Source organism: Triplophysa rosa, linkage group LG16 (assembly GCF_024868665.1).
Source record: "Triplophysa rosa linkage group LG16, Trosa_1v2, whole genome shotgun sequence".
Lineage (NCBI taxonomy): Eukaryota > Metazoa > Chordata > Actinopteri > Cypriniformes > Nemacheilidae > Triplophysa > Triplophysa rosa.
In genome coordinates, this window is record NC_079905.1 from 19481374 (window position 1) to 19509365 (window position 27992).

The window sequence follows — 27992 nt, forward strand, 5'->3', positions numbered from 1 at the left end:
GAAGTCACTGCAAGCATGTGGTCTTATGGCTAGGATTTTATTTGCCAAAAGCAAAACAATATTAATGGTTACAATATAATTTTCATGACATTTAGCAAAAAAGTGCCAATATAAGACCGTGCAAGGCAACACCTTGTATATACTGAATAAAAGTTATTTGTTAAAACAAAAAATGACAATAAAATGTCATGAACAACTGTTTGTCTATGAAAAGCATCTTAACCCCAGCTGATCATTTGTCCTGGGGTTAAAGTTCACAGTTTCTTGTACATAAGGTCAATTTAAGAACTTTGTGTCTTTATACCCCATCCTCAAAAATTAAGAGCCTGTACACGATTTTACTAAAAGGCAAGAGAGACCAAGAACAATATCTAAAATTACAGCTCAATGAAAATCTAGTCAAAACTACCCTAAAAGAACTGGTCTTTTATATTCATCAACTGTGGTGAGGCATTACATTGGTACAATATTAAGTCACATAGGCAATGCAAGTGAGGACTGGCGAGATGGATGAGATGGATTTCTTACGCTGTACAAACTTCAAGTTTGAATGCCCGTCCAAGAGAGTCCAAAAGAAATTGTACTGAATGGGTAACTTTTCAATCAGTCTATTATCTGCAGATCTTTGGGGAGCCTGCTATTATTCTAAGGTTGGTTATGGTTACTCCATGCTCTCAGAATCTGCCTGGGCCATATATGCATCCAACTCAGCATCAAGATGGCCCTTGGTTTTAGACATGTAAGCATCAAGCTGGTTGTCCAACTGCTCGCGTGTTACGATTGGACGGCCTGCTCCTCTCCCTCTTCCACGTCCACGACCTCTTCCTGCAAAGCCTCCACGACCTCTCAGACCACCGCGGCCTAGGTAGGATCACAGTAAGATTTTTGAATTTCAGTAAGTGATAAACGGAATCGACAAAAATGGGCAGAATGTACAAGTAAACAATTCACAATTCAACACAAATGGGAAAATAGTGTTGTCAAAAATATCTATATTTCGATACGTATAGATACTGAAAAACCTGTAACTGTCTTACTGAGACAGATGGGTCACTGGCCATCTTTAAGCATTAACACTATGTTCACACTAATGCAGTTTCGTTTGAAAACTTATCGCTCTCTTCGTTTTGGCATTTCGTTCACCCTGAGACAGCGTTTTTGTCAATGAAAATTGAGCTTTTTGAAAACGCTCTCAAAAGTGGATAAATTTGACAACGCTGTTTTCTCATTAGTATGGATGAGGAAAACACAGGTTAAAAACGCATTTTTCGTCATGTGGCGCAGTTGTTTTGGCTGCTTTCCAGTTTGATAGCATTAATGTCAATTCGTGCATACTTTAGATTGCATTTTAGGAGACAGAATATTTTACTACTCGCAGTTATTGTTTGGCAGTTGTGTGCGAGTTAAGTTTCACTTTTGCAGCTTTATGGTCTTGTGTTATCCACAGCAACATCCCTACCACTTTTTCCGTACATAAAAACCTCGGTCATTGGTCCACATTGCTGTGACATAATAATGCAGAAAGAACCTAAAAACGCCTGACAGAAATGACACAGGCTGACATGTCTTACATCCAGGTACTGTGCATGTGTAAAACGCAAGCAGTTTCAGACCTTTCAGTGTGGATGGGCAGCGTTTGGAAAACGATTGAAAACGTTAGTGTGGATGAAGAGCATTTTGAGAACAAAAACTCAGTTTTTAAATGAAAACACATTAGTGTAGACATAATCCAACACATCTGGCACTTGATGCATACTCGTTTATGCTTCTATGTATGTGCGCTGATCCATGATTTCATCCACTCATTTCATTCACTCCGGTTAAACCTTGTTAATGTTAGACAGATGGCCAGAGTCTCCGCAATAGTTATCGCGTTTAAAGTTTGCATTTCTGTCTCTGTGTTCTGTCTTTATCAATGATTATATGTAAATAAAAGCCTAATTAAAAATTGTTCATCATATAATGTATTAACTAACATTAACAAACAATGAATTTGAAATTTGTTCAAGTATGCAATTTTTTTCATGCAAATTTATGTAAGCTCTGGTCCATTAATATTAACAAATATAACTTTTGATTTTAAATAGTACATGTATTAGTAAAATTAACATTAGATTTACAATTAATAATTTAAAAATCTAGGTCATTGTCTTGTTCAAATTTAACTTGAGCAGTTTTTTTTCCTGTGGTATCGAAAATCGATGTTTCCCTCAGCACCAGATCGTGATTACAAATGAACGGATATGGACAGACTCCCAGAATGCGTTCGATCGTGAACAGACCAGATGGAGGGGGAACCAGAAAGCGAGGGGTGTGTGGTGTGCTGCTCTTCGAGAAAAAGTCCAGTGTTACTTTTTAGTCCCAGTCTGCCCCTGACCTCACATAAAGTACACATATCATATACTGTGGTGGGTGTTTGTGGTTTCATGATAAAAAATATTATTTTAGGAAATCATGATGGTGGTTTAAAACACAACAGACATCGGTTACATGCTTGAATGGTAAAACTGTTACTTTTCGAGTGAATCCATGGGCATTTTGGCTAAAAGCACAGTCACTTATGTCCCTTTAACGGCGCGTAAGCAGGGCAGCAAAAATAGACTTGGCGCAAAACCGATCGTAGTATCACACGCTACAATTGGTCGAACTCTGCTTTTGCTGTTGTCTACTGTGATGATGTCTACTGTGAGTGCACAGGAGCGTTACCAGGCTTTTGAGTAGTTTAGAGTGACAAATCGTACCAGCGTACTTTGAGGTCAAAATGCGTACCCGCTACCCAAAATGCATATAGGTTGGCAGGTCTGTCTTTTTAAATCACATTTTCAAATACATTTTGAAACTCCACTAATTTATTAATGCACTTTAAAATAAAAAAGATTAAAAAAAACACTCAAGTACATAATTTTCAAGTATTTATTGATTGATTCATATTTAATTTATTTTTATAATCACACTTTCTTTTGCCCATTAAAACAAAATAATGAATTTGTCATTTCACCTATTTATTTTTGGATAAATAAATGAAGTGGTAAACCAATGTATTAATGTTAGTTATTAAACAATGAAATGCTTTATTCATTTTCCTGTGACTCTTCAGGTCCTCCATAAAGCTTCAGCAAATGCAGACAGACATTTAATACAATGTTAATACTTATCTTCCATAAATCAATATAAAGAGACCAACTTAACCAACTTTTTGGAGTATTAATTTAAAATGATTAATATAAAACTCAGGGCTCTAGACTAACTTTTTGCTCTGGCTGCACTGTTCCATAAATCGCTGTCCATATAGGCAAAATTGACTTGTAAATGATTAACAATCTGATCAACATAAAGTTCTTTATTTGAAGCACAATTCTACAAGAAAGGTAACTTACTGAAAAAGTGTTGGGTGCTTAAAGTGCTTCACTGAACTGAAACTTAAAACATCTCAAGATAAATGGACCAGGGCTTGACATAACCTGGGAGGTTGATGGCTCCGTGTCAGACAGGGTTTCTGCAGGTTTCACAAAGTCAAATTTAAGACTTTTTAAGACCTTTTTTAGACCATTATGAATGAAATCTAAGACCTGTATCACAACATAAAACTGCACACTAGGGATGTGACGATTCACCGTGAGCCGGTTGAAAATCGGTTATAATGAGTGACGATTTAATTCGGTTGAGGCTTGAACTGAATCGCAATACATTCTTTGAACAGCAGGGGCCGCTATTTTCACTGCAAACCTAAACGTGGATGCTGATATTTCTTAAATGCAAAAAAATCCAAGAAAAGCACAGACAGTATTAGTTTGTTTATATTAAAGAGACTTTTTCTATTATTAATTTGTTATAAAATCGCAGTTTACTTTTGTTATTTGAAATAAAACATTATTTTATTATGCAAAGAAACGTAAAGCATTTAAGAAATAATGCAAGGGAAGTTGTTCATTTCTAATTTGTTTCAACTCATTTTTTAAAAATAAATCGTGAATAAATCGCATCGTGAGCCGAGTGAATCGTTACATCCTTACTGCACACCCTACATTCCCAGATCAATTTCTCGTGATGACAGCGGAACTTGCTGTATTTTAATACAACTGAATGCCCAATAAAGCCGTTGTTGTTCATATTCATTTATATATTTAATGTTTATGTTGTCAGACATAAAATAATATATATACTTTTTTTATTTAAAACAAATGTTTATGTTCATATGTCTAGTCCAGGGGTCGGCAACCTTTGCAACCAAAAGAGCCATTTTGGCCCTTCTCCCACCAAATAAAATTTGTCTGGAGCCGCAAAATATATGTAACCTTTAAATTACTGTAACACAGGTTATGCATGTAAGGTAGTAGTTACCCAGTTGGACCACTAGGTGGCAATAGTGCGATTTTTATTGTACTTGGATGATAAGCGATTTATAAAATTTTGTCCCTGGCAAGAAGTGGAAGTGTTGTAATAGGAGAGTAGCGTCGCGATGTTGCACGCGCTACTTTAGTTAGACTTCAGATTTTTTCTGTGAACTTTTGTTTTGGCGGCGTTTGATGAACAGCCACAAGAGACCACCTACTCTCTGCATACTGACATCATGCATAAACATTATGAGAAGCGCGCTAGCCAGACAGGATTTAAACTATGCCGGCTAAAGACCTAAAAGTTTGGTTTAAAGACGAAAAACGTACCAAGCAGAATGTTTTCTCACCATTCCATTTCTAACACACGCATACAGTGTTCGGCGCTGTCTCACATCTGTCAGAGCAGAAATAAAGCCGCTGCTCTCTGTATGTTTTTTCTGTCATCCCCGGTCGCGCTCATACAGTATGTAGGCTACATTGCATGGACTTATTTCAAATATTCGAATGAAATGCTTTTTCAGATATTTCTTGAAGAAATCAGGACAGTAGTGGTCAAAAGTGGACAAAATAGACGGATTACAGCAGCAGGTGTAAACGGGTATGTGCCTCTTTCGTCCACTTGTGATCCATCGACCAAAACGCATCTTATTACCAGGCATTAACAGGGCCTTATAAAGACTGCAGAGAGTCACAGCAGGGTGGCAGAAGAGCCACATGCGGCTCGAGAGCCACAGGTTGCCGACCCCTGACCTAGTCAGTAACAATGACATGTGCTTGTAAATGATGTTTTGTACTCACTCACAAGTAAGCTGCGGTTTGGTCATGAATGTGCTGCTTCTGCCGCTCACTGAACAGAGAAGACGCCAAGGGAGACATTTTTCCACTCACTGAAAGTTAAGGTTTATCCAAAAAGACGCTATTCGCTTTTCTGAAGGAAAAAACTCTGTAAACACAGCACCACTGCACGCCGTTGTGTGTATGCGTGCACGCGACGTGGTGTGGTCTGTGACAGATGCAAATGCACCGCGAGTCTCGTCTGACCATGCTCGCATTTTCCAAAACGGACCAGGCATCGTAAGAAAGCCAATGAATGGGAAACACACGCCCCTTCGCGATCATGTTCAGGGCAGGGGTAGAAGCCTACGATCACGCTCTAATGAAGGGAAATGACAAAATGGGGAGTGACTAATTGTCCTTATTGTAATCCGTCAAAATGACTGACGGTCTTCAGATTTCTCCATCACTGGTAAAAAAAATCTGTAAATGACAGAGAATTTTCGGCCGTAGGAAAATTAAGACCCGTTTAAAATTATTTAAGACATAGAACACAATACTTCAGTGAATTTAAGACTTTTTAAGGCCTAAAATTTAGATTTTGGAATTTAAGACTTTTTTTTACTTTTTAAGACCCCGCGGACACCCTGTCAGAGCATTGCTTATGATTTTCGGCCGGATCAGGCCTTAACTTAACATTATTCACGAAAAAGTTGTGAATCGTTCTTATCATCTCTCATCATCCGCGCTACATCCACTCTGTTTAACTGACGGGCCTATAGGCTCCTCACCTCTCTGTCTGACTGCAGCACACGCATTTTCACACGTACACACCAGAGGTTGCGCTAGACTTCTTTATTGTCCGCCATTTTGACTGACAGGCTGGTAAAAGATCCGTCATAATCTATTATTACCCGTCACTATGGTGCAAGGTGGCTTTACGTGGTAATTAGAATGTTCGTGACGTCATCACGCTGTACTTGCGTCTCGGAACTTGTTGTATTTTAATACAACTGAATGCCCAATAAAGCCGTTGTTGTTTATATTCATCTATATATTTAATGTTTTATTGTTTATGTTCATATGTGATTCGATCTGGGAAAACCTAACAAATCAGTTTTTATTTTGCTCATACCTTGTGTATGTAACAAAAGTTATGGCTGAGGTCGGCTGAAGCGCTATGATTTTCAGGAACGGAATTGGGAGGAAAAAGTTAAGTGATGAAAATAAAAGCACAACAGTCCAGTATCAAGTAAAAGTCACTTTACAGTGGTAGAAGACTTACTCTAATAACAATTTAATAAAAAAATATTTCCTAGTGTTGAAGTCTATAAAAATACTGTACAAAACCGTTTGTATAAAACGAAAGTAAGGAAAATGGTGCGAGCACACTTAAATAACGAGAGCTCTGCCATTATCACTACACAAGGAAACTAACAAACATTACGGACAACAACTAAGCAGTGATGCAAGTTTTACCTTGTTTATCATGTGCATAGTGTCTGGATTTTTGATCATCCCTTGTATGTTTTGCGATCGCGGTCCGGCTTGCATGAGCAGCTGACCGGGGAGCTCGGTCATCTCACGAAAACATTGTATGAAAAAACTTTGCATGCCGTAGTTTACACAGGACTGGCAGGAAATGTGCATTGATACTCCTTCATTCTTCATGTTATGTGGTTTACTTTGATAGGTGTCCCAGCGCGACATCCAACGGGTTTTCCCAGATCGCATCACATATGTCTAGTCAGTAGGTGAAAACACGCATGTCCCTTTTCGAGTATATCACGCTCTAATGAAGGGAAACAGGGAGTTACAAATTGCCCTCATTGTAATCCGTCAAAATGACGGACGGATGGACGGCCTTCAGATTTTTCCTTCACTGGTAAAAAAAAGAGAATTTTCGGTTAACTCGCGCGACCTCTGGTACACACACGTACAGGAAAATCTGGACCACGGCCAATCAGAGGGGGGTCCGCCCTTCACGATCTCTGATTGGTTTAGACCACGATATGGGCCTAATGCGTGTCTGTTGTTGAATCACAGGGAGACTTTCAGAGTCGCGGAGACATTTTTTCTCCCTCGAACGGCTGGTCACACCGGTGCGACCTCAGATTTTTTTAGTCGCACCATTGAGAAATAAGGTCGCATGTGTGACCAAATTGGTCGCACTCTAGAGCCCTGAAACTACATTTTTGTTAAAAAAAACTAACTTTGACATGCAGTGAAATTACTGAGGATATGGATTGGGCTGTACTATTAGTCTTACCTCTTCCTCCAACGGCTCCACGTGCTGCTCCTCTGCCAATCAAAGCTCCTCGTCCCGCAGACCCTCCACGTTGACGCATACCCCGCCGGAGACCCACACGGCCAGGACCACCCCTGCCCCGCATTGGACCAGCACCTAAGCAATACAGAAAAATCTGTATCATTCATGAAAAATTCAACAAATTCCAATTTATTTGAACCTCACAAAAACGTCACCTAATTCACAACATGTGCTTATCAAATGAAGTTGCTCTCTGCATGTTCTTGAGCGTTGGATTAGAAATATTCTTAGTTCTAAAAAAAGGACTTCACCAGTAATGTTGCTGTTGGTAGGGCTGAACGATTAATCGAAATTGAATTGCAATCGCGATGTGAGACATTGCGATTTGCTAATCGCAAGAGGCTGCGATGTGGAAGCGATGTGAAAAATAGGAAACGCGTCTGTTCCAAGCCCGCTTTGAGTGGCATTCTTGCTAACCAACTGAGTGAGCGCACCTCCGTTATGCCTAATCAGCACTGCCCCAGCCAACTGCATAAACGTCCGTCATTAAAAAAACAAACATACAGAAGGCAGGAGAGAGACAGTGTGTGTTATTATGGCATCTGCAGAGTCAGATCGATCATATTAGGCAAATAAATACTAAAGAACCGTCCAATTCAGAAGACTGCACACACAGCCTGTGTCATACTCGCGTGACTCTTCCCCGCATTGTGCGTCTCGCGGACGAGCCGTTTAAACTTGACGCGCACACACAGCCTGTCATACTCGCGCGTCTCTGCCCCGTGTTGCGCGTCTCGCGGGCGAGCCGTTTAAACTTGACGAGCATACACAGCCTGTTTCGTAATGACGTTTATAGTACTTGAGTCCGGCTCGGGCATCTGGCAATATGGATGAGGCTTGACGCACGCGCGCACCCTGTGTAAACTCACGCCTAGCTCCGCGTTTCAAACAAATGTAAATTCTATCTAACTGTTTTGCTAATTTCACTTGGATGAAATTAAACATTCAGCACATTTTTTACTTGTTTTAAAAAATCCCACATACTTAATAATAAATCAGCCTATGTAAACTATGAACTATTTTAATAATTCACTAACACAATAGAAAATGTTATGGATTTAAGGGTTACAATGGGAGATGTATTTGTTTTAATGGAAACTATAATAGTGTACACTGGTATTTGGATTCTATTGGTGTGATGTAATCTGGAAGTTGGGAACCAATTGAACAACAGTAAGCCCTATTTGAATAATGCCCAAAGCACACTACAAAAATTAATTTTGTAATGGTTTTAATGGAAACAATTAAATGTTTTTTGTTGTTGTTTTCTTTCAGGGTAACTATACCCATACTGTGCTCCACACAACAATGTTGAATTGAAGCTTGAATTAGAAAAGTTAAAATCGCAAATCAAATCGCAATCGCAATGTCTCTCAAAAATATCGCAATTGCAATGTCTCTCAAAAATATCGCAATTACATATTTTCCCCAAATCGCACAGCCCTAGCTGTTGGATGTAGGGATGTTCCGATACCCTTTTTTCCTTCCCGATACCGATTCCGATACCTGGGCTCAGGGTATCAGCCGATACAGAGTACTGATCCGATACCAGGGTGTGTATCTGTATACAGCTGTATATTCTAGCCCTGTGTGAATTGATAATTATTTTATGGTGTGCTTTAGACTTATCCCTTATGGAGGACTAAACCTGCAAAAATTATAAATAAATAAATGTATAAATAAATAAATATATAAACGAATAAATGTAATAATATGAAAATAAATAAAGGAATGAATGGTTTGATAAAACAAAATAATTCGTTTTAGCTATTATTGATCTTAGCTTTAACTTTTCTTTTCTTTTTTAAATTGATTTATTATTTTTTGTGTCCATTTTTTAATTTAAAATTATTTTTTTTTTTAGATTATTTTATTTATCATTTCCTTTTATTTTTACATTTATTTATTTATAGTTTATTTATTTTTATATTTATTTATTATCGCATGTATTTATTTCCACTTTTATTTATTTATTCTTGAATTTATTCTTACTTTTCTGTGTCTTGTATGATAATTAGATGGGTTGGTCTTGCCTACTATTGGTTCAGCGTAGATTGAAGCGTTTGATCGATTACTCTTGACTTGTTTTGGACTAACGTCACGTCACTCACTGATCGTTTGCTTCGTGTATAACGTTAAGTAACTATGGCGGGCGCACAATTAGCTAGAGAGTTACAGCATTTAGCCAATGAAGTCGATAACCATGCATCAAATGACTATGTGTCATTCAGATTAGATGCATTTATTGAGGATTTATTACAGATTGACGGGAGATAAATGACAAAGTTCTTCAAAATCTGTGCGAGTCAGGGGGTGCTAAGGTGGTGACCAAGTTCCGGTTACAGGTCCTCTGCCAAAGAGGTGCATGAACGACCTCAGCAGATTCGTCGATTCTGAAAGCACAAGACGACTTGATATTAAGATGTCTAATAAACACAGACTTTCTTGTTACATGATTTTGACATTCTTGTTAAGATTGCAAATTATTGGTATGATCGCCCGTAACGGCTGAAGCGAGGTGAAAAAATAAATAAAGCGATTTGACACGGGATTCGTACCCATACAATAAAGCGAGGCAGCGTGTCACTACGGTAACAATCACACTAAGCTATTTCGCAATGCTAGCTGCTGCGGATCTTTGCAATAATATCAAGATGTCACACAACAATATGCAGCTGGATGAATCAAGGGAATATGCCCGTTTTAACTTGTGACCTCTGTGTTATTTATCTCTTATGGAATGTAGTTTACGAGTACCGTTTAGTAACCACGTCTTTTTAGAAGGAATGGTTTCCATTTGATGGCCCCTGTAGTGAAAGAACGATGCTCATTACTACCGTGTTAACTTGTGACTTAAGTTCACTATGTCTCAATTCATTTACATTATGTTACATCATGTTACATTAAATCTTTACGCTTTTTCTAACCGAAAGGCTGCTTATAACTATCACTTTGACAAAGCGTTAGCTTGCGACTTCGGTTTACAAGCTCATCTGTGTAGTTAAACCTTATTACATTTTGTGCTTTATGATTTTCACCAGTTGAACTGTAACGCCACCATAGCATAGCACCCTCTGACTCGCACAGACTTTGAATGTGCTGCAAAGAGGCTAACAACCGAGGGAGAACTTTGTCATTTATCTCGCCGTCAATCTGTAATAAATCTCAATAAGTGCATCTAATCTGAATGACACATAGTCATTTGATGCATGGTTATCGACTTCATTGGCTAAATGCTGTAACTCTCTAGCTAATTGTGCGCCCGCCATAGTTATTAACGTTATACACGAAGCAAACGATCAGTGAGTGACGTGACGTTAGTCCAAAACAAGTCAAGAGTAATCGATCAAACGCTTCAATCTACGCTGAACCAATAGTAGGCAAGACCAACCCATCTAATTATCATACAAGACACAGAAAAGTAAGAATAAATTCAAGAATAAATAAATAAAAGTGGAAATAAATACATGCGATAATAAATAAATATAAAAATAAATAAACGTATAAATAAATAAATGTAAAAATAAAAGGAAATGATAAATAAAATAATCTAAAAATAAAAAATAATAATAATTAAAAATAATTAAAAATGGACACAAAAAATAATAAATAGACAATAAAGATCAATAAGATCAATAATAGTAAAACGAATTATTTTGTTTTATCAAACCATTCATTCCTTTATTTATATTTATATTATATTTTGCAGTTTAGTCCTCCATAATCCTTAATAAAACATGAACAAATACATACAGTAAATTAGAGAGTATTTTTATTATCTGACAGACATTTGACAGTAATATTATTTATTTTTCTTAAGTCGCAGTTTTACTGGCTGGTTGGTCCACTCTGAAATACTGCCAAACAGCGCTAGCACTGGGGATGGGCATTTTTCAATAATTTCATATTAGAATATTGAGCTCATAAAAACGAATATTCGTTTATTTAAATTAAGTGAAAAAATACGTAATTTGTTTCGTTTTTATTTAGTCACAATTTCACATCAAGCTTATAACTATCATTAAATATTCATAATGAACTAATATTAGATCCTGTATATAGGGTTTTTAATGTTGAAAAGATTAGCAACGTTGGAAAAAAAATACATAAAAACTGCATTTAAACCTGCGCAAAGCGAAAATCATACAAAAACCAAACGTACAAAACAAAACACATATTGAAAGTCTGTGATATATGGTTATCTTCTTTATTTTGTTTAACATGTTCTTGATAAGAAAAACAAGCATAATACAGTAGGTCTATTTTACTCTGTTGAAAGTCTGTTCAACAAGCCGACGGTTTACAAACCGACAGCGGAAAATGTGAATAATGCGTTGCGTGGCTCTTCTCTAACTCCCGGTAACAAAACCCATATCTGACAAGAATATCTGGCTTTATTGTTTATAATGTTGATAATAAATAAAGTAAACAGGCTTCTTGATACCTCCATACCGACTGTTAATTGATCCTAAAAACAAAGACGAGCCATTTTACTGCTTGTTGTTTATTACGTGACCGGCATTTGAGGAAGAATGAATAATTCTGCTGATCACCATCGCAAATATTGTTTTCTTTGTCGTTTCATGGTCAGTGTCTGTCTTATTGATGTAAATGCAATGCAAAGCTAAACAAGTAAATTCAACTAAGCCTACCTAAAGAATTTCAACGCGTTTTAAAACAAACACCCGTGCGGATTTATTTACAGGCTATAACTTGAAGGCGACGACCCTGAAGTTCTTTGGAGGAAAATGCAGGTTTTAGGTATGGAGAAAGGTACCAGTCTTATGCTAAGGCCAAATTTATTAACATTAGTTGCAGTGAAATGTACATTTTAATGTTTAAAGTTATTGAAATCAGCATTAGTTAGCCCAACATATTTCTAACGAACAAACAACCGCTGAACAAGTCATGGTAATAAATAAATGAATCATCGAATCATTTAATATTACGTTGGTATTTTTATACCAACTTATATATAAGTAATGTAATGTTAACGAATTCTGTGGCTCACCAGTTTTTAAAACAGTTTGGTGATGTGAGCTGAGCATAACACGCGATCCGTCAGGCCGCCCTGTGTGAACTTAAAATATTTAAACTAGCTTGCGATCTGACTGTAGAAAGATTTGGACACATGCAAACTATTTTTTATATTTTCTGTACATTATAAAGTAATTATAGATGAAGTGAAGAAGCGTTAAATAAGACAAGACAATTCTAAACCTGTGGTGATGCAGTTTTTTTATGAAAAATAAAAATATTCAAATAGCATTTTTAATTTTCTAATAATTATTGCGGATCGAATATTCGTGCATGTCCCTAGCACATTTTCATTTCTTCTTCATAGCACAACTTTCTGTGTTTGCAATATGAGCAGTGAAGAAGCCTTGCCATTTGCAGCATTAAGCAAAGCTAGCGGGCATACCTACGTCCTGTTTAAGAAATTGGTATCGGATCGGTACATGGATTCAAGTACTCGCCGATTCCGATACCAGAATTGTATGTGGTATCGGCGGAATTTCCGATACTAGTATCGGTATCGGAACAACCCTAGTTGGATGCAGAATCTAGAAAACCAGTGCTGTTTAAAAGTGAGTCTAGCGGTATAACGGGTAACCACATACTCTTAAAATCTGTGGTGATAAAAGAAATAACAGTGATTGTTTTGTTTAACACATCTAGTTAAGTCTAATAGTAACAACCAAGAATATTGCTTAACTATTGACGGATGTTCCATAAAACCCTCGTCGTCAGCTAAGAATCTTGGCGTTCTATTCGATAATAATCTGTCATTTGAGAGCCATGTCGCCAACACCTGTAAAATTGCGTTTTTCCATTTTAAGAATATATCTAAACTACGTCATATGCTGTCAATGTCAGATGCAGAGAAGTTAATTCATGCATTCATGACATCAAGACTAGATTACTGTAATGCACTGTTAGGGGGTTGCCCTGCAGGCTTATTACAAAAACTCCAACTGGTCCAAAACACGGCAGCTCGAGTTCTTACACGTACAAAAAAGTATGAACATATTAGCCCGGTTCTGTCAACCTTGCACTGGTTACCTATTAAGCATCGCATTAACTTTAAAATCTTGCTTATTACCTATAAAGCCCTACATGGTTTAGCTCCTCAGTACTTGAGTGAACTTCTCTTGTATTACAGTCCTTCACGTGCATTACGCTCTCAGACGCCTTGTCAGTTGGTAATACCTAGAATTTCAAAATCAAGTGCAGGTGGTAGACCTTTTCCTATCTAGCGCCTAAACTTTGGAATAGTCTTCCCTGCACTGTCCGGGAGGCAGACACACTCTGTCAGTTCAAAGGTGCGATGAAGTGGTGTTGTTTATTGTTTTATACTGTTGTACGAGGTCTACTTATGACGTTCGCGTGGTTTTTATATTCAAAATCATCAAAATCATTAAGTAATAGGCTATTTTCTACCCAGGTTTTGAGGCCAGCTCTGCAAACGCTCGGTTTTAATGGGCGTGCTGCATTGAAGACACTTGGAAGTAAACGACCACCGCTTTGATTGGATAGCAGTTTGCGTAGTTGGAGCCTCCTGTGAATTTGGTTCGAGGCGTAACGTTAGGTTACACATTAGCACCATTCACAGTTTTCGCACGGCATCAGTATTATCTGGAGACCTCGATTTATAAATGACCTCCCCACATCAGTATTTCATGTGACGCATTCGCACGGGATGATTTTACTCAAATTTACGGACTTATTTCCCGGATGTGATGGCAAGGCTTTGCGTATAGTTTGTATAGCCTATAGTTGTATTGCGTTTAATGATATACGACCGTACCTGTCAGCATTTGAGACCAGAGCCAAAGTAGTTTAGTAGCGCTTCAAAGTGGATTTGTTATTTATAGTCATAGTTGCACCGCCCCTACTGCCGTAGCATCATTGTAAACATGACAAAAACAAATGCACAACCCAGGAGTAATGGAGCTAAAGTTTGGGGAATCTTACAAGGAGCAGACAACAACATAATTTGGTTTGCTCAAGGGTGCACGATGGGAAGCTAATTTTGTGTTAAGGGTCTCAATCTCTATATTACTGTCATTCACTAGCATTTAACAAACTGCAATTACTACATTTACGCATTTGGCAGACGCCTTTATCCAAAGCAACTTACATTGCATTATACTACATGTTTGTTTCCAAGTATGAGCAATCCCTAGGATCGAACCCATGACCTTGACCACCACTGAGCTACAGGTAGTGTTGCTTTCGTCAACGAAAATTATGACGAAATATGGTTGTCAACGAACCTTTATCACGTGACGAAAACGAGACGCAATGTAAATGCTGGTCATGTGACGATGACTATAATTAAATGTATAACGCAATATTGTTGACGAATAAAAACGAGACTAAATGTGGTTTACAAAATAAAAACTATGCTAAAATGTCTCTTCATTTTCGTTGACCAAAACGAGACGAGACTAAATGTTATGAAGTTATTTCGTCTGATGCTTTAACCTAGATGCGGAGCGGAATCCTGTTATTTAAATGTCATCTGGCTGTTCTGCGTGTCTGAGTGAATTATGTGCACAGTTTAACATACAACACGAGTGATAGTCGAGGATTTATCTGCGCCTGCAATGTATGAGGATATGAACAAATGAACTTCATCTCCAGAGTTGCTCTGAGAGTTTATATTACGAGCGTTTACTGTTTGAGTGAAGCTATTGGCAAACACAAAAACTCAAGCGTCTTCCCAAAGACCCGTCAAAATAAAAGTCCCGTTAAATTGAACACTCAGACAAAAAATACTTTAGTGAACTATAACTTTAAACCTCTCTAGCTCCAGTGCTATGTGCAAAAAAAGTCTGCATTAATTTACTGCATTCTGTATGCTACTACAGGGCACTGAGGGCAGTCACTCTTTTCCTGTTGGTTCTTTGCAATGCTGGCAAATGTAACCTTCCAGTTGACTTGTGAAATCACTTCCATTCGTTGTATTACTAAAGGATATTGGAAGTAAAATCGGTCTGAGTTATGACAAATACTTTGATTTTAATAGTCACACAGCAAGAAAAAGAAAATTTGTATAGGAAAAACATGCATCGAGAATCGTTTTATCATCGCATCGCAGCCCTCTGAATCGTAATCGAATCACATCGTGTCTAGAGATTCCCACCCCTACCTATGGCCGTAAATTCAAATCAGACGTCTTCCGTGTCTGGAATGGATGTATTCGGAGTCTATAAGGTAACAATAATATAATAAGATAACCTTGTTTGAAATGGGTTTGGCTTAAAGAAAATTTTGGTTTCGTCTATACTACTAGGTACTTATACTATATTGACTGGGTTAAATAGAATTGCATTACTAAAAAGAGACTAAAATACAATTTTCATCGACTAAAACTACACTAAAATGTCATCAGTTTTCGTCGACTAAAACTAGACGAAAATAGTCATGGATAATTCTGACTAAAATAAGACTAAAATGCTCAGACTTTCAGTCGACTGAAACTTGACAAGACTAAAAAGAGTATGAACGTGACTAAAACTAATAAAAACTAAAATGACAGCTTAACACAAAGACTAGACTAAAACAAATTAAAACAAGCCGCCAAAAACAACACTAGCTACAGGAAAGCTATTAAATGCATATTTTCATGTTTCTCTCTGCCCGATCAGTGATCTGTGCGTAAACTAAGGCTGTGTATTGGCAAGTGCCTCCCGATACGATACATATCACGATAGATGGTCACGATACAATATATTGCTATGTATTTCGATACGATACACATTTGCGATATATTGCAATACTTTAAATAGAAAATGTCAAAAGTAGAGCTAGAAATACAACATGCTGTTCACCACCGGGGGTTTTCTGTAAGGATAAGTGTAAAACATCCCTTACCTCTGCAGAGTGGCCATGATGTGCGATGCATGGACCTTTAGATCAGAGGTTTGGGTTCTCAAACTGTGGATTGCGCCCCTCAAGTGGGTAGCACAGGGGAATAAGGTGGGTCACGCAAATCACTTGGCTGTTGTGGTGCATTACACAGGGCTTGACATTAAGCATTGTCATGTGGTTGTCCTTCGGACAAGTAAATTTGACATTCACTTTTCCGAGTACAAAAATTACTTGTCCAAAGATAAAAAAAAAAGATATTTCATTTCATTTCAATTATAATATAATATAATCAATATAATTGTTTCAGATTTAGATTGGTCAAGTTTGCTTCTAAGCATTTTAACTAGTGTCCGCTTTGGCCGCCTGAATTTGGTTATAGGCCTACTCTCCGTGACTATTAATAATTACTGCTTGCCTTTGTTTTATAGCAGTGTTAAGGCTGTAAATTTTTTTGCACATAGCACTGGTGCTAGAGAGGTTTAAAGTTTGGTAGCACAGGCAGAAATGTGCAAGTGTAGTTCAACATGAATAGTCAGATAACTGACAAAAGACATTAATGTTACATACAGATGGATAAATTAGGGCCGTATCATTTTTAGATTATCTAAATTTGTTTTAATATTTCTAAGTTCTGTGTTTTTCCTTTTTTACTACACAAGTGGAATATTTGTCCACATAAATTACTGTAGGTTACTATAGTATTTACTATAGTAAACTGCAGTAAAATTCCTACTATATTGTTTTTGAACTTTACTATAGTATACAGTGTTTATCAACTTACTACAAGGGCACTTCAATTTTCAATAGTACATTACAGTATTTTTTGTCTGAGTGTTCAATTTAACGGGACTTTTATTTTGACGGGTCTTTGGGAAGACGCTTGTTTGCAGATAGCTTCACTCAAACACTAAAACGCTCGTAAAATAAACTATCAGAGCAACTCTGGAGATGAAGTTCATGTGTTCATATCCTCATACAGTGCAGCGCAGAGAAATACTCGACCATCACTCGTGTTGTATGTTAAACTGTGCACATAATTCACTCAGACACTTAGAACAGCCAGATGTAGGGATGTAACGATTCACCGTGAGCCGGTTGAAAATCGGTTATAATGAGTGACGATTCAATTCGGTTGAGGCTTGAACTGAATCGCTATACATTCTTTGAACAGCAGGGGCCGCTATTTTCACTGCAAACCTAAACGTGGATGCTGATATTTCTTAAATGCAAAAAAATCCAAGAAAAGCACAGACAGTATTAGTTTGTTTATATTAAAGAGACTTTTTCTATTATTAATTTGTTATAAAATCGCAGTTTACTTTTGTTATTTGAAATAAAACATTATTTTATTATGCAAAGAAACGTAAAGCATTTAAGAAATAATGCAAGGGAAGTTGTTCATTTCTAATTTGTTTCAACTCATTTTTTAAAAATAAATCGTGAGTAAATCGTGAATAAATCGCATCGTGAGATCAGAATCGTGTATCGCATAGCATCGTGAGCTGAGTGAATCGTTACATCCCTAGCCAGATGACATTTAAATAACAGGATTCCTCGTCCGCGTGGACTCAGTGCGGTGCGCCATTGATTATTGTCACACACAAACAAGCACAACCACGACAAACACGCAGCTCTGCTAATGCATATATTCTTATTATTCTACATATATGTCGCACTGTTCATTTGTTCAAGTTACTTGTCCGGTCAGGCAAGTAAAATTCTCTCTCACTTGCCCATACAAAACATTTACTTGTCCGGGACAAGCGGACAAGCGTTAATGTCGAGCCCTGATTACAGTTAAAACACTGAACATGGGCAGTATAAAACCCCTGCTTCATCCGTGCTGTAAATGCGCTGGTGTCACATCAGTGAAAGCACAATAAATGTCATTGTTACTTTTCTTAATAAACTTTCTGTCTAATGCACTGCAGTAGCCAAGTGACTCGTGTCATGACTTGCGAAGCTTACAAACAGCATTATTTTATATAACTCATTACTCCATGACTTCTTTTGAAAACCAAAGCACACCCACACATCTGCTCTGAGAGCTCGAAGCGTTCTTATATTTTTCGCCATGCTCACTTCCACTTACTTTTGGCCATATGTATATGACATGATTTAATAAAAATTATCGATAGTAGAGGTATCACTATCGATACACTATTGAAAAAAAAATTGCGATAGTTACATGTATGATATTTTTGCACAGCCCTAGAGTAAACACATCACATTTTGGTATAGGCACGCTACGCTTGGAACTAGGGCTGAAAAGATTCCTCGAGTAATTTGAACACAAAAAATCATCAAGGCAATTTTTGTTGCCTAGAAGCTTTGTTTAATCCATTTAAATAGTTCACACAGAGCACTGCGTTTCCCCAATCCCGCTAAACTCTATACATGTTACAGGGCTCTCAAGTCTCACGCATTCACCGTGAGACACACGCATTTTAGTCTGTTTACACGCTCACACGCATTTCTCATGCTGATAAATAAGTGATAGCTTATTGAAATTGTGAACTGCTTTTTTACTTGGTTTTAATCTATTTTGCGAGTGAAACTTGTTTTCCGGCTGCATTGAGTCCATAAAACTAGATGTGGACTAGTGGATGCCAAATCCTGTTATTTACACATGCCATCTGTCTGTTCTGCGTGTCCGAGTGAATGAACTGCACAGTTTAACGTGCTACACGTGTGATGCTCATGAATTTGTCTGCGCTTTATGAGGACATGAACACATGAACTTCATTAATCATCTCCAGAGTTGCTCTAAGAGTTCATTTCATAAAACGTTTTATTGTTTGAGTGAAGAAACGGACATACTAAAAAAATAAGCGTCTTCCGACAACCTGCCAAAATAAAAGTCTGGTTAACTCTGTATTTTATGTGGCCAAATATATTACTATTTAATAGTAAAAGAAACAAACTAATTTGGATAAACTAAATGCATCATGCATTAGCTGAAGTTAGTTGTTTACCTTAAAATTATTCTTTCCATTTTTATTAATGCTTATTATTTATACATTTGTATTATATTTCATTTCGAATGCAATATGGCAATGTAATGTATTAAATGGGTTAACTTTTCACAGATATTAATGTATGCAATTTGAGCAATAATTTATTTTTTCTAAAAAGGAAACAAATTAGTTGTTCATTTTAAGAGACCGGTCTTATTTTCTCTTGTATATTTAGTATTGCTCTTCAATAAAGAAATGTATTATCCGTATACCCGATTAATCGATAGAAAATTCAGCAGAACACTTGATTACTAAAATAATCGATAGCTGCAACCCTACTTGGAACCTCAACCGAGGTGGTACTAAAAAAAGTTAGGTGCTGAACAAAGTGGAAACCCCCCAAAAGTGACCTGATGTACCTAGCCGTTGCAGTACTACGCAGTGGAAAAGTGAATGACTTGTGTTGAAACAGCGGCACCTGGCAGTCAGATTAGGCATGACACAACAGGCGCTTTAAAGGGATACTCCACCCAAAAATTCTGTCATGAATTACTCTCCCAAGTTGTTCCAAACCTGTGCAAATTTTTTGTTCTGTTGAAAACAAAGAAATTGATTTGGAAATATGTTGGCAACTAACATTTCTGGGACATCATTGACTACTACAGTAGGAAAAATTAAAATGGTAGTCAAAGGTGCCATAGAACTGTACTGTACATCTAATATCTATTTTTTGTTAAACAGAGCAAAAAAAGATACAATAATTTTTCCTAGTATGGTAGTCAATGATGTCCCAGAAATGTCAGTTGCTTACATTTTTCCAAATATCTTTCTTTGTGTTCATCAGAACAAATACATTAATACAGGATTGAAACAATTTAAGGGTAAATAACAGAATATACGTTTTGGGTGGAGTATCCCTTTAATGCAACCAACGTGTAGAATAACACTAACCTACTACGACCCATGTCATAAGAGACAGATTACTTGTACTGGGAAAACATACAAGTCATAATATATTTTTATTATTTAGGAAGTGAAACTAGGGATGCAACGATATGTAAAATTTGCGATAACCGAAAATTCTTAAACAATGGAAGCCAATAACCGATATATAGTTATTAAACATTAATATAAAATTCCCTAATACTGAAACAAAAGGCAAAAAGTGGACAACTGCTTTTATTTGAAAACATTCACTGCAGAAAACAAGGTAACCATTAGTTCTCTTTTTCCCCCCGAAAATCATGTACCAAGCCTACGTTACACTGGTTAACGATTCTTTAACCTTCAAACTATTCTGGTATATTTTTTATTTAATAATTTATTATCGGCCGATACGATAACATTAAAAATGACCATTTATCGACCGATGCCGATACAGATATGGTCGATAATTTATCGTGCTACTAAGTGAAACGTTTTCAATTTTCAACATTTTTTTAGAAACAAGTGCACTAAGCCCTGAAGCTCCTCCTCGCATCACCAATGCAAGTTTTTGGTGAAGGCATGATTTATTTACGGAAAAAAATTCATACACAAATTTGTGCATTTGCTTGATCAGTGAATAAGACCCACTGTCTTTTTTTATTTAGCTTTAAATCAAGCACTGCAATGCGATTCATCACTGAGCTCGTTGCTTTTGCTTACAACTAGGGCTGGGCGATATTGACCAGAATTCATATCTCTGTATTTTCAGGACAAATGGTAATATACAATATATCCCGGTATATGGAATAATATTTACTTGGAACTCAAAGCCTCATGTGAGGTCACAATCCCCGATTTTTAAAAAGCTTACGATCATGAATGTAAAGGCATAGTTTTCCTCGGTGTAAAAAAATATAATTAATATATTGTTTTTTAGCAATGTGCTGTTGAATATAATGCTGATGAACAGATGCGGGGTGGCTTTATTCTATGCCCGTTGTAGTAAAGTGATGATGTCTGAATTTGGCAGATCAAGAATGTATTTATACACTGCATACGAAAGCAGCACGTTCGTGTTGCTCTCACCCAGCACATGCAGAAAGAGCATCTACAGCAGTATGCCAAAGTCCGTTTAATGAAAGTCATGCCACTCGGTGGCCTTTCGGACTGCTATTTATGTCATAGCAAGAGCGCCTCCAGGCAGCCATTTATAGCATTGCATTTCTTCCAATTTATTGCAATGGCGCACCTTGTTAATATATTATCTTTGCAAACACCAGAGCTCAATGGGAAAGGCCAGTGTTACACACACCGCGCGTTTATTTCAGTTACAGCCATCGCAAGTTTAGCATTACGTTATTTTAAATACTCTGAAGCGCAATACCTCTTCAAGAAGCTTATTTTACTGGCATGCTGATGAACAGTAATTCAAAAACAGCTGTGAGCTGCCAGTGTAAATCTTTGAAGTTGATTTTTGCTTAAAGATAATAAAATAAGTCAAGTAAAATAAAGAGAATTTCAGTCCAATCTGCTCATCTTAAATCTGATGACGCATTTATAATATAGTTCGTTAGAAATTATAATGTGTAAAACAGACCGACAAAGTTAAGCTAATGTATGTTTGTCGATGGATACACATTTAATACCTACAACAAATCAAATAAAGTAGACAAATTTCAATAGGATTGACGTATGCTGTAATATGACCATCATCTATTTCATCATCCGGGTGTTGTGAGCGCGCGAGTGCAGGTGAGACCTGAACAGCACATGTTGCCGTTTAAACTACACTCATTCAAGCCTTGCCAATTTAAACATTTAAGTGCAAGATGACGCACAAGAAAACTCGCTTTCGCGCTGTGAGAAGATCCAAAGCGCGCATAAGGAAAGTCTCAGACATGATGCAAATATTGAGTGGTCTTTGAAGCGCATAAAATGGACAAATTCACACGCGAAGTAGGTCAACATGCCCCTCTTGTCGAGTATCTTAGCAAACATAGTAGGTTATGTCTTAAGTGAATGGACGAAACAGACGAAAAACAATGCATGTGTACAGTATCAGTGTACTGGATCCGTTTTATTTTTTTTAAAGCGACAGCAGCATATTCCTGCTGTCTGTTAAAAGTCAAGGAAATCACTGACTGGAAATCAAGGAAATCACTGCTTGTGACTCAAGCCTTCTGTAACTTCAATTATGATTAATCTTTATTTAATTTGTACATATGCAATTTTATGTTTTATTTGATTACTTCAATCCATTTCTACCTTAAAAAGGTATATATACAGCATCTTATTTTATTTTCTGTTGTTTTATTGGTGCTGTTACTTGTAGCTTCATTATTTGTTCTTATTTTTATTTGTCAGTAGTCCCTTTTCTCTGAACATAGCACAAACCGAACCGAAACCCTAAAACCGTGACACAAACCGAACCGTGAGTAATTTGAACCGTTACACCCCTATTACACAGAGATCACTTATTAGGCAGAGAGAATCATTACCAGCGTCATTGGATGTGCAACAAATGAATATGCATTTTAATACGTAATATTGGTATTTTGTTATATGCTTCGAAACAGTAATATAGAGATTGAGACCCTTAACGCAATGCTAAATGCTACATTAGTTTACCATTGTGCGCCGTCGAGCAAACCAAATGATCGTTGTCTTCTTTTTGCTGTAAGATTTCCCAAACTCTCTGGTATTTTAGCAGTATTTTGTTTTGCTGCTATTGATATGCTCCATTACTCCTGTGTTGTGCATGTGTTTATGTCGCGTTCACAATGATGCTACTACAGTTGAGGCGGCGCAACTATGACGATAAATTTATAATCCCCGCCCACTTTGAAGTGGTACTAAACTGCTGTGGAAAACTGCTGTGTACTAAACTGCTGTTCTTTGTATTTTTATTACTGTTTTTTATTTGTATTAATGTATTATATTGCATTTTGAATGTAATTTGGCAATGAAATACGCTAAATGGCCTTAGTTTTCACAGATTTTAATGTATGAAATTTCAGCAATAAAATTTTTTATTTTTCCAAAAAGGAAACAAATTAGTTGTTCATTTTAAGAGACCCGTCTTATTTTCTCTTGTATACTGTATTGTTCTTTAAGAAATAAAGTACATCTGGTCCGTATACTTTATTAATTGATGGAATAATCTGTAAAATATTAGATTACTAAAATAATCCATAGCTGTTGCCCAATAGTTAATCTAAAATTATCCAGGGATAATGCAATGATGTATTGTGTGCTGATGCTTTAGCCCCACCTACTACACACCTCCAGGAGATTGACTGTTTTCAGAAAGAAGCTGACAGCTGTATCTGCCTTTTACAAATGTAATAAGACTAAAGACTCTTTGGAGATATGAAGGATGCAGTACTACTCTATAGGTTTTCAAGATTAACATGAGATTGTCAGAAACAGTATGCGTCATGTCTGCTTTAAATAATCTGGGGTGCAAATACTTCTCTGATCTAAACAGAACACCACAAAACTCAGAACATATAGGTTATTTTTTTAAGTAGAAAGCTAATTACCTAAAGTATTTTATAGAATATGTGTGTGCTACAGAATGACAAAGACATTAACGCATACTGTTAGTGTGATTTGTGTGACATTTTCTTTCCTCTAAAATTAAACACTAATAAATGCTGTATCTCTATGTCACTCACCATACACAATGCAATAATACATGCAATAAATGTAGTAATCAATCGATTATTACACAAAGCACCAAACGGAAACTTAGCTTGGTTCTATTGAAGAAAGATGTTTGCATACCGGCCGAATAAGGCAAGCGTGGTGCAAAGTTTAGGACAACTCACTAGACGCTCCAAAAACGCTTACCCTTAATAATGGCCAATTTATGGTTCTGCATAGGACCTACGCCGTAGCCTACGCAGAGCCGCGTACCCTGTGCGTACCCTACGCCGTAGCCTGACGCGCACCTCTCCAAAAATGTAACAACACGTCAACTCAACGCGGACCGCAAGCGCTGTGATTGGTCGGTTTGGCAGCATCGTACTTCCTTCTACGCATTTCTGGCGTCTTCTTCCGGCAAGTTCAGAGTCCACAAAAGAACAACATGGCAAGCATCGACATCGACCAAGTACTGAGCGTCTGATTGAAGAGGTTCGGAAATGCACGCATCTGTATGACTCCTCTTCGGCGGACTATAAAGACTGTCAGATGGCGACAAATTCTTGGAGAGAGATTTCCTCTAACGTCGGTTTGGAAGAGTGTCAGCAAAAGACATGAAGAACTTCGCACTTTATAAACGCTGTGCACGATCTTTTGCACTTTATTGGCTTTATAGTTTTATTTTTTGTTTTTCAATACCTTTTATTGTTACTAGTTTTTTGAAAGTTTTATATTTGTGTTAATATTGCATTGTATAGTAGTTTGCACTTTTACATATTCTGTTCTTTGACTCTTTTGCAAATAAAGAACAAAATTGTGACACTTCCAGATCTTGGTTGCATTTCGTTTCATTTTTAACTAAACAATTAATAGGGTGAGTTGTCCATGACAAAATATGATATTCTATCAGGGTATCATTTCAATACACAGTTTTGACATCTATGTATGTGCTCTGCGGAGTACACCCCTTTGAAAAGTATACTTTTTTTCAACAATATCTAAATGAACACACATAAAAATCCAAAATGTGGACAAGACTAAGTTTAATATAACATCTGTTTAACTTCTAACATGAAAGTAAGGTTAATAATATAACGGATTACACATTTTTCTGTTTCGATCAGCTCCAACTCCATTAAGATGCGATCAGCCTCCATTGTCGTTTGCAAACACTAGCATACAAACAAAACATCGGCGAAGAAGAGCAAACCCGTGAAAACACATAAAGAGCCAACTAGCGTTTCGGTGGTGTAATTGCAGTACGACGCATACTCTCAACGCAGAACCATAAATTCTCACGACGGCGTCGTCTACGTAGAAGTAAAATTCGCGCTTTAACCATCTACACCCTATGGGGCTAAAAGTAAAAAAGACCTCAGCTGTTTTTTGTTTGCACACAGAACAGGTGCAGTACTAACAAAACTGTTATCACACCTCTCCCAACAACCCAAAACTAAACCATAAAAAAAAGACTAATTCAGCACATTAAGAATTTCAGAGGGCGGGTGCTACATTGGTGAAGGACATTAACACTAAAGCAGCTGTCATATTGTATGTTGTCTTGAGAGCAGGCCGAAACTGCACCTTTACCAGCATACTGGACTTAAACCAGTAGCAGCACATAATAAGATGGTCTCTGTTTGCAAAAGCAGTCACAGCAATCTGACCTCTGAGAGAGAGTGCTCCTCTCATAGCACCGCCTCTGCCTCTTCCTCGCAGTCCTCGTCCAGGTCCACGCAATCCTCCGATGAAGCCCCGCCCTCCAGTGCTTCCCCGCATCAACGAGCCAATGGGCCGACCCAACCTGGCCTGGATGTTGCTTTTCCCGAGCCGCTGCTTTAGGCTCTACAGATGAGTGATATCAAGTCAGTTTAGAGCAAAAGCACTGTTTTGGCACATTCTGCTTTATATCTCCTTCCATGTTCCATTGCAGAACGCAATGACACTGCTGCAACTTAATTTTTATGACTCAAAAGTACAGACACCCATTTGCATAGCATTTAATTTCTTACCTATAGTATTTACTGCCTTAGCTATAGTATTTACTGCAAGTATGCATTTACAAGTGTAAATGTATTTAAAATTCATGTATTTAATGTCTTTTCTAAATCTTGGGTCTTTAGGATCAGACAAATATAACAAACTACCTCAACTGAATGTGCTCTTACCTGTTTGTGCTGCAGGGCAGCCTGCACAGAGGGCCTGTTCTCCATCTGCTGGGCAAGTTGCCGGTTCCGTGCACTGGCCGTGTGCTGCTGCTGCATGGTGGCCCTGATGCTACTCACAGTCGGCTGCTTGTTCTTCATCATGTTTGTGAAGCTTGTGGGACAGAACAGAAGGAGGGAAGATAGAAAGCGAAAGAAAGAGGGGTAAAGAGACAGGAGGAAAAGAGAGAGGGGATACGAGGAAAGGAGGGTTCCAAATCAAATCATTTCACAAGGCATGGACGCAGCTACAGTGGAAGCTGTAGCAATTCAGTGAATGCCCATTTTTAGACCACACATTCCTTTACTCTCTCTCTCTCTCTCTCTCTCTGTCTCTGTCTGGAGACACCCCAACACATTGTCTGGTTTATTTAACCTGAATCAAAGCCTATTATGTGGTTTCAAGAACAGAGGTAGGATAAACAGAAGAGGGTGTGATGAATTCGGAAAACAGAATGAGATAGTCAGAAGAGATTAGTGGACTTCTTTCAGAGCAACTGCCACTTACAGGTCACCATCAAACAGTTGTGATGCCATCAGTCAGAGACAACACACTGCAAGCTGGCCCAGGGCTAGAGGGGTGTCTGGCTACCCAGCCACTTACAGCCAAGACCGTGACCTGGTACGGCACTTCAGCATGACGTTTATGATAAGACGAGAAAGGAATAGTGGACAGGTCACGTCTAGGTATGGACTGGGCATCTTATTCCATAGACAGCCAAAGAGAAAGTCAGAAATTCATAGAAGGTTAAGATAAAAGTTCTTCTAAGGGAGAGAGAGAGTGTTTGTGTGAGAGAGGGATGGTACTCCTGGTGTATACACCATCCTGTATACATCAACTCAATCCCATGGCTGAGGATGCTCTTCTGCAGAGAATTCAAGTGCAGTAAGCTTACCTCACCACAATTACCCTCTCACCTTTGGGTGTGCTCCGCTTATACAACAGGGCTGCCATACCTTGCCAAAGTTTGGCTTATTCATCACTAAGATCTTTCATATAGCCTCAACAGGATCATCAAGTAATTGCTGCCACGTTGGGTAAGCGGTTCACATTGTGTGGTAGTTTAGCGTCCATGTCAGGTCTGATGTCTCCCCACGTGTCTTGAGGCTTGTTGCCCTAGTTATCTTTGTATGCTTTCTCCCCCTGGCCTTGAGATAATGCTGTCAGGATGCGTAGAGCCTCACCGCTCATTCAGGGACACCTTGGTGGTGCTTTTCAGCACGACAATTTGAGAAGATGGGGCACTCATGTTTCTTCAGACTGGAATGTGGGATGTCTCCTATGAAAAAAATGCCTCGTTGTAATGAAGGACAAAAACTCAATTGAAACAGAAACTTTGGCTATCAAAAGTGTGCTGCCAGGAAAAATGTTCCCCAAAAATGCTGACTAAGCAGATCACTGGGCTTTGCAACACAATTGTTGATTAATTTAACCGTTAATGTTACCTTAAGTTGACGCCGCATTACATGATCACATTACACGTGCCATTAACGTTACAGTGTTGTTAGCCATTCGAAGTAACCTAACGTTACTATGTGATTTAACGACCCAACGATTTATAAGTAAACTCGTCCTTAGACACGTAAGTTACTTGACTATTATAAAAACACATTACTATACAGTCACTTAATTGGATTTCATTCTTACCTGTATTTTCTTTCAATAACTCAACGAAGTAGCGTTTTGGTTGGCTGGGCAGATCTTTTAGCGGCGTAGCTAACGAGTTACTGACTAGTTTCTCACTCAAAACTTCTCTATATGACCTTCGTAACGTGATACAATTGTCTCTTGCCCCAAAATATTTTCCTAAGTACTAAAAGCAAAACGGTATCCCTACAGAACTCAGTATTTGAACAAGCTTATTTTGAATCTAGCCTCAACCTCTGCCATGCCCCATTCATCACAAAATGGTGCTGCTAACAACTGCTCGAGACAGGAAAA

General features: G+C 37.7%; 1 protein-coding gene across 1 annotated transcript; it reads right to left on the bottom strand.

The window, feature by feature from the left end:
* Nucleotides 1-21: 21 nt before the first annotated feature.
* On the bottom strand, nt 22-27982 carry chtopa (chromatin target of PRMT1a). The gene is made up of 6 exons (XM_057355723.1): nt 27699-27982; nt 27236-27330; nt 26015-26165; nt 25514-25691; nt 7381-7515; nt 22-861 (listed from the first exon to the last, which is right to left on the bottom strand). Exons 2-6 carry the CDS (start codon nt 27298-27300, stop codon nt 662-664), a joined length of 729 nt encoding a protein of 242 aa, XP_057211706.1. The 5' UTR covers nt 27301-27330; nt 27699-27982; the 3' UTR covers nt 22-661.
* Between the last annotated feature and the right edge of the window lie 10 nt (nt 27983-27992).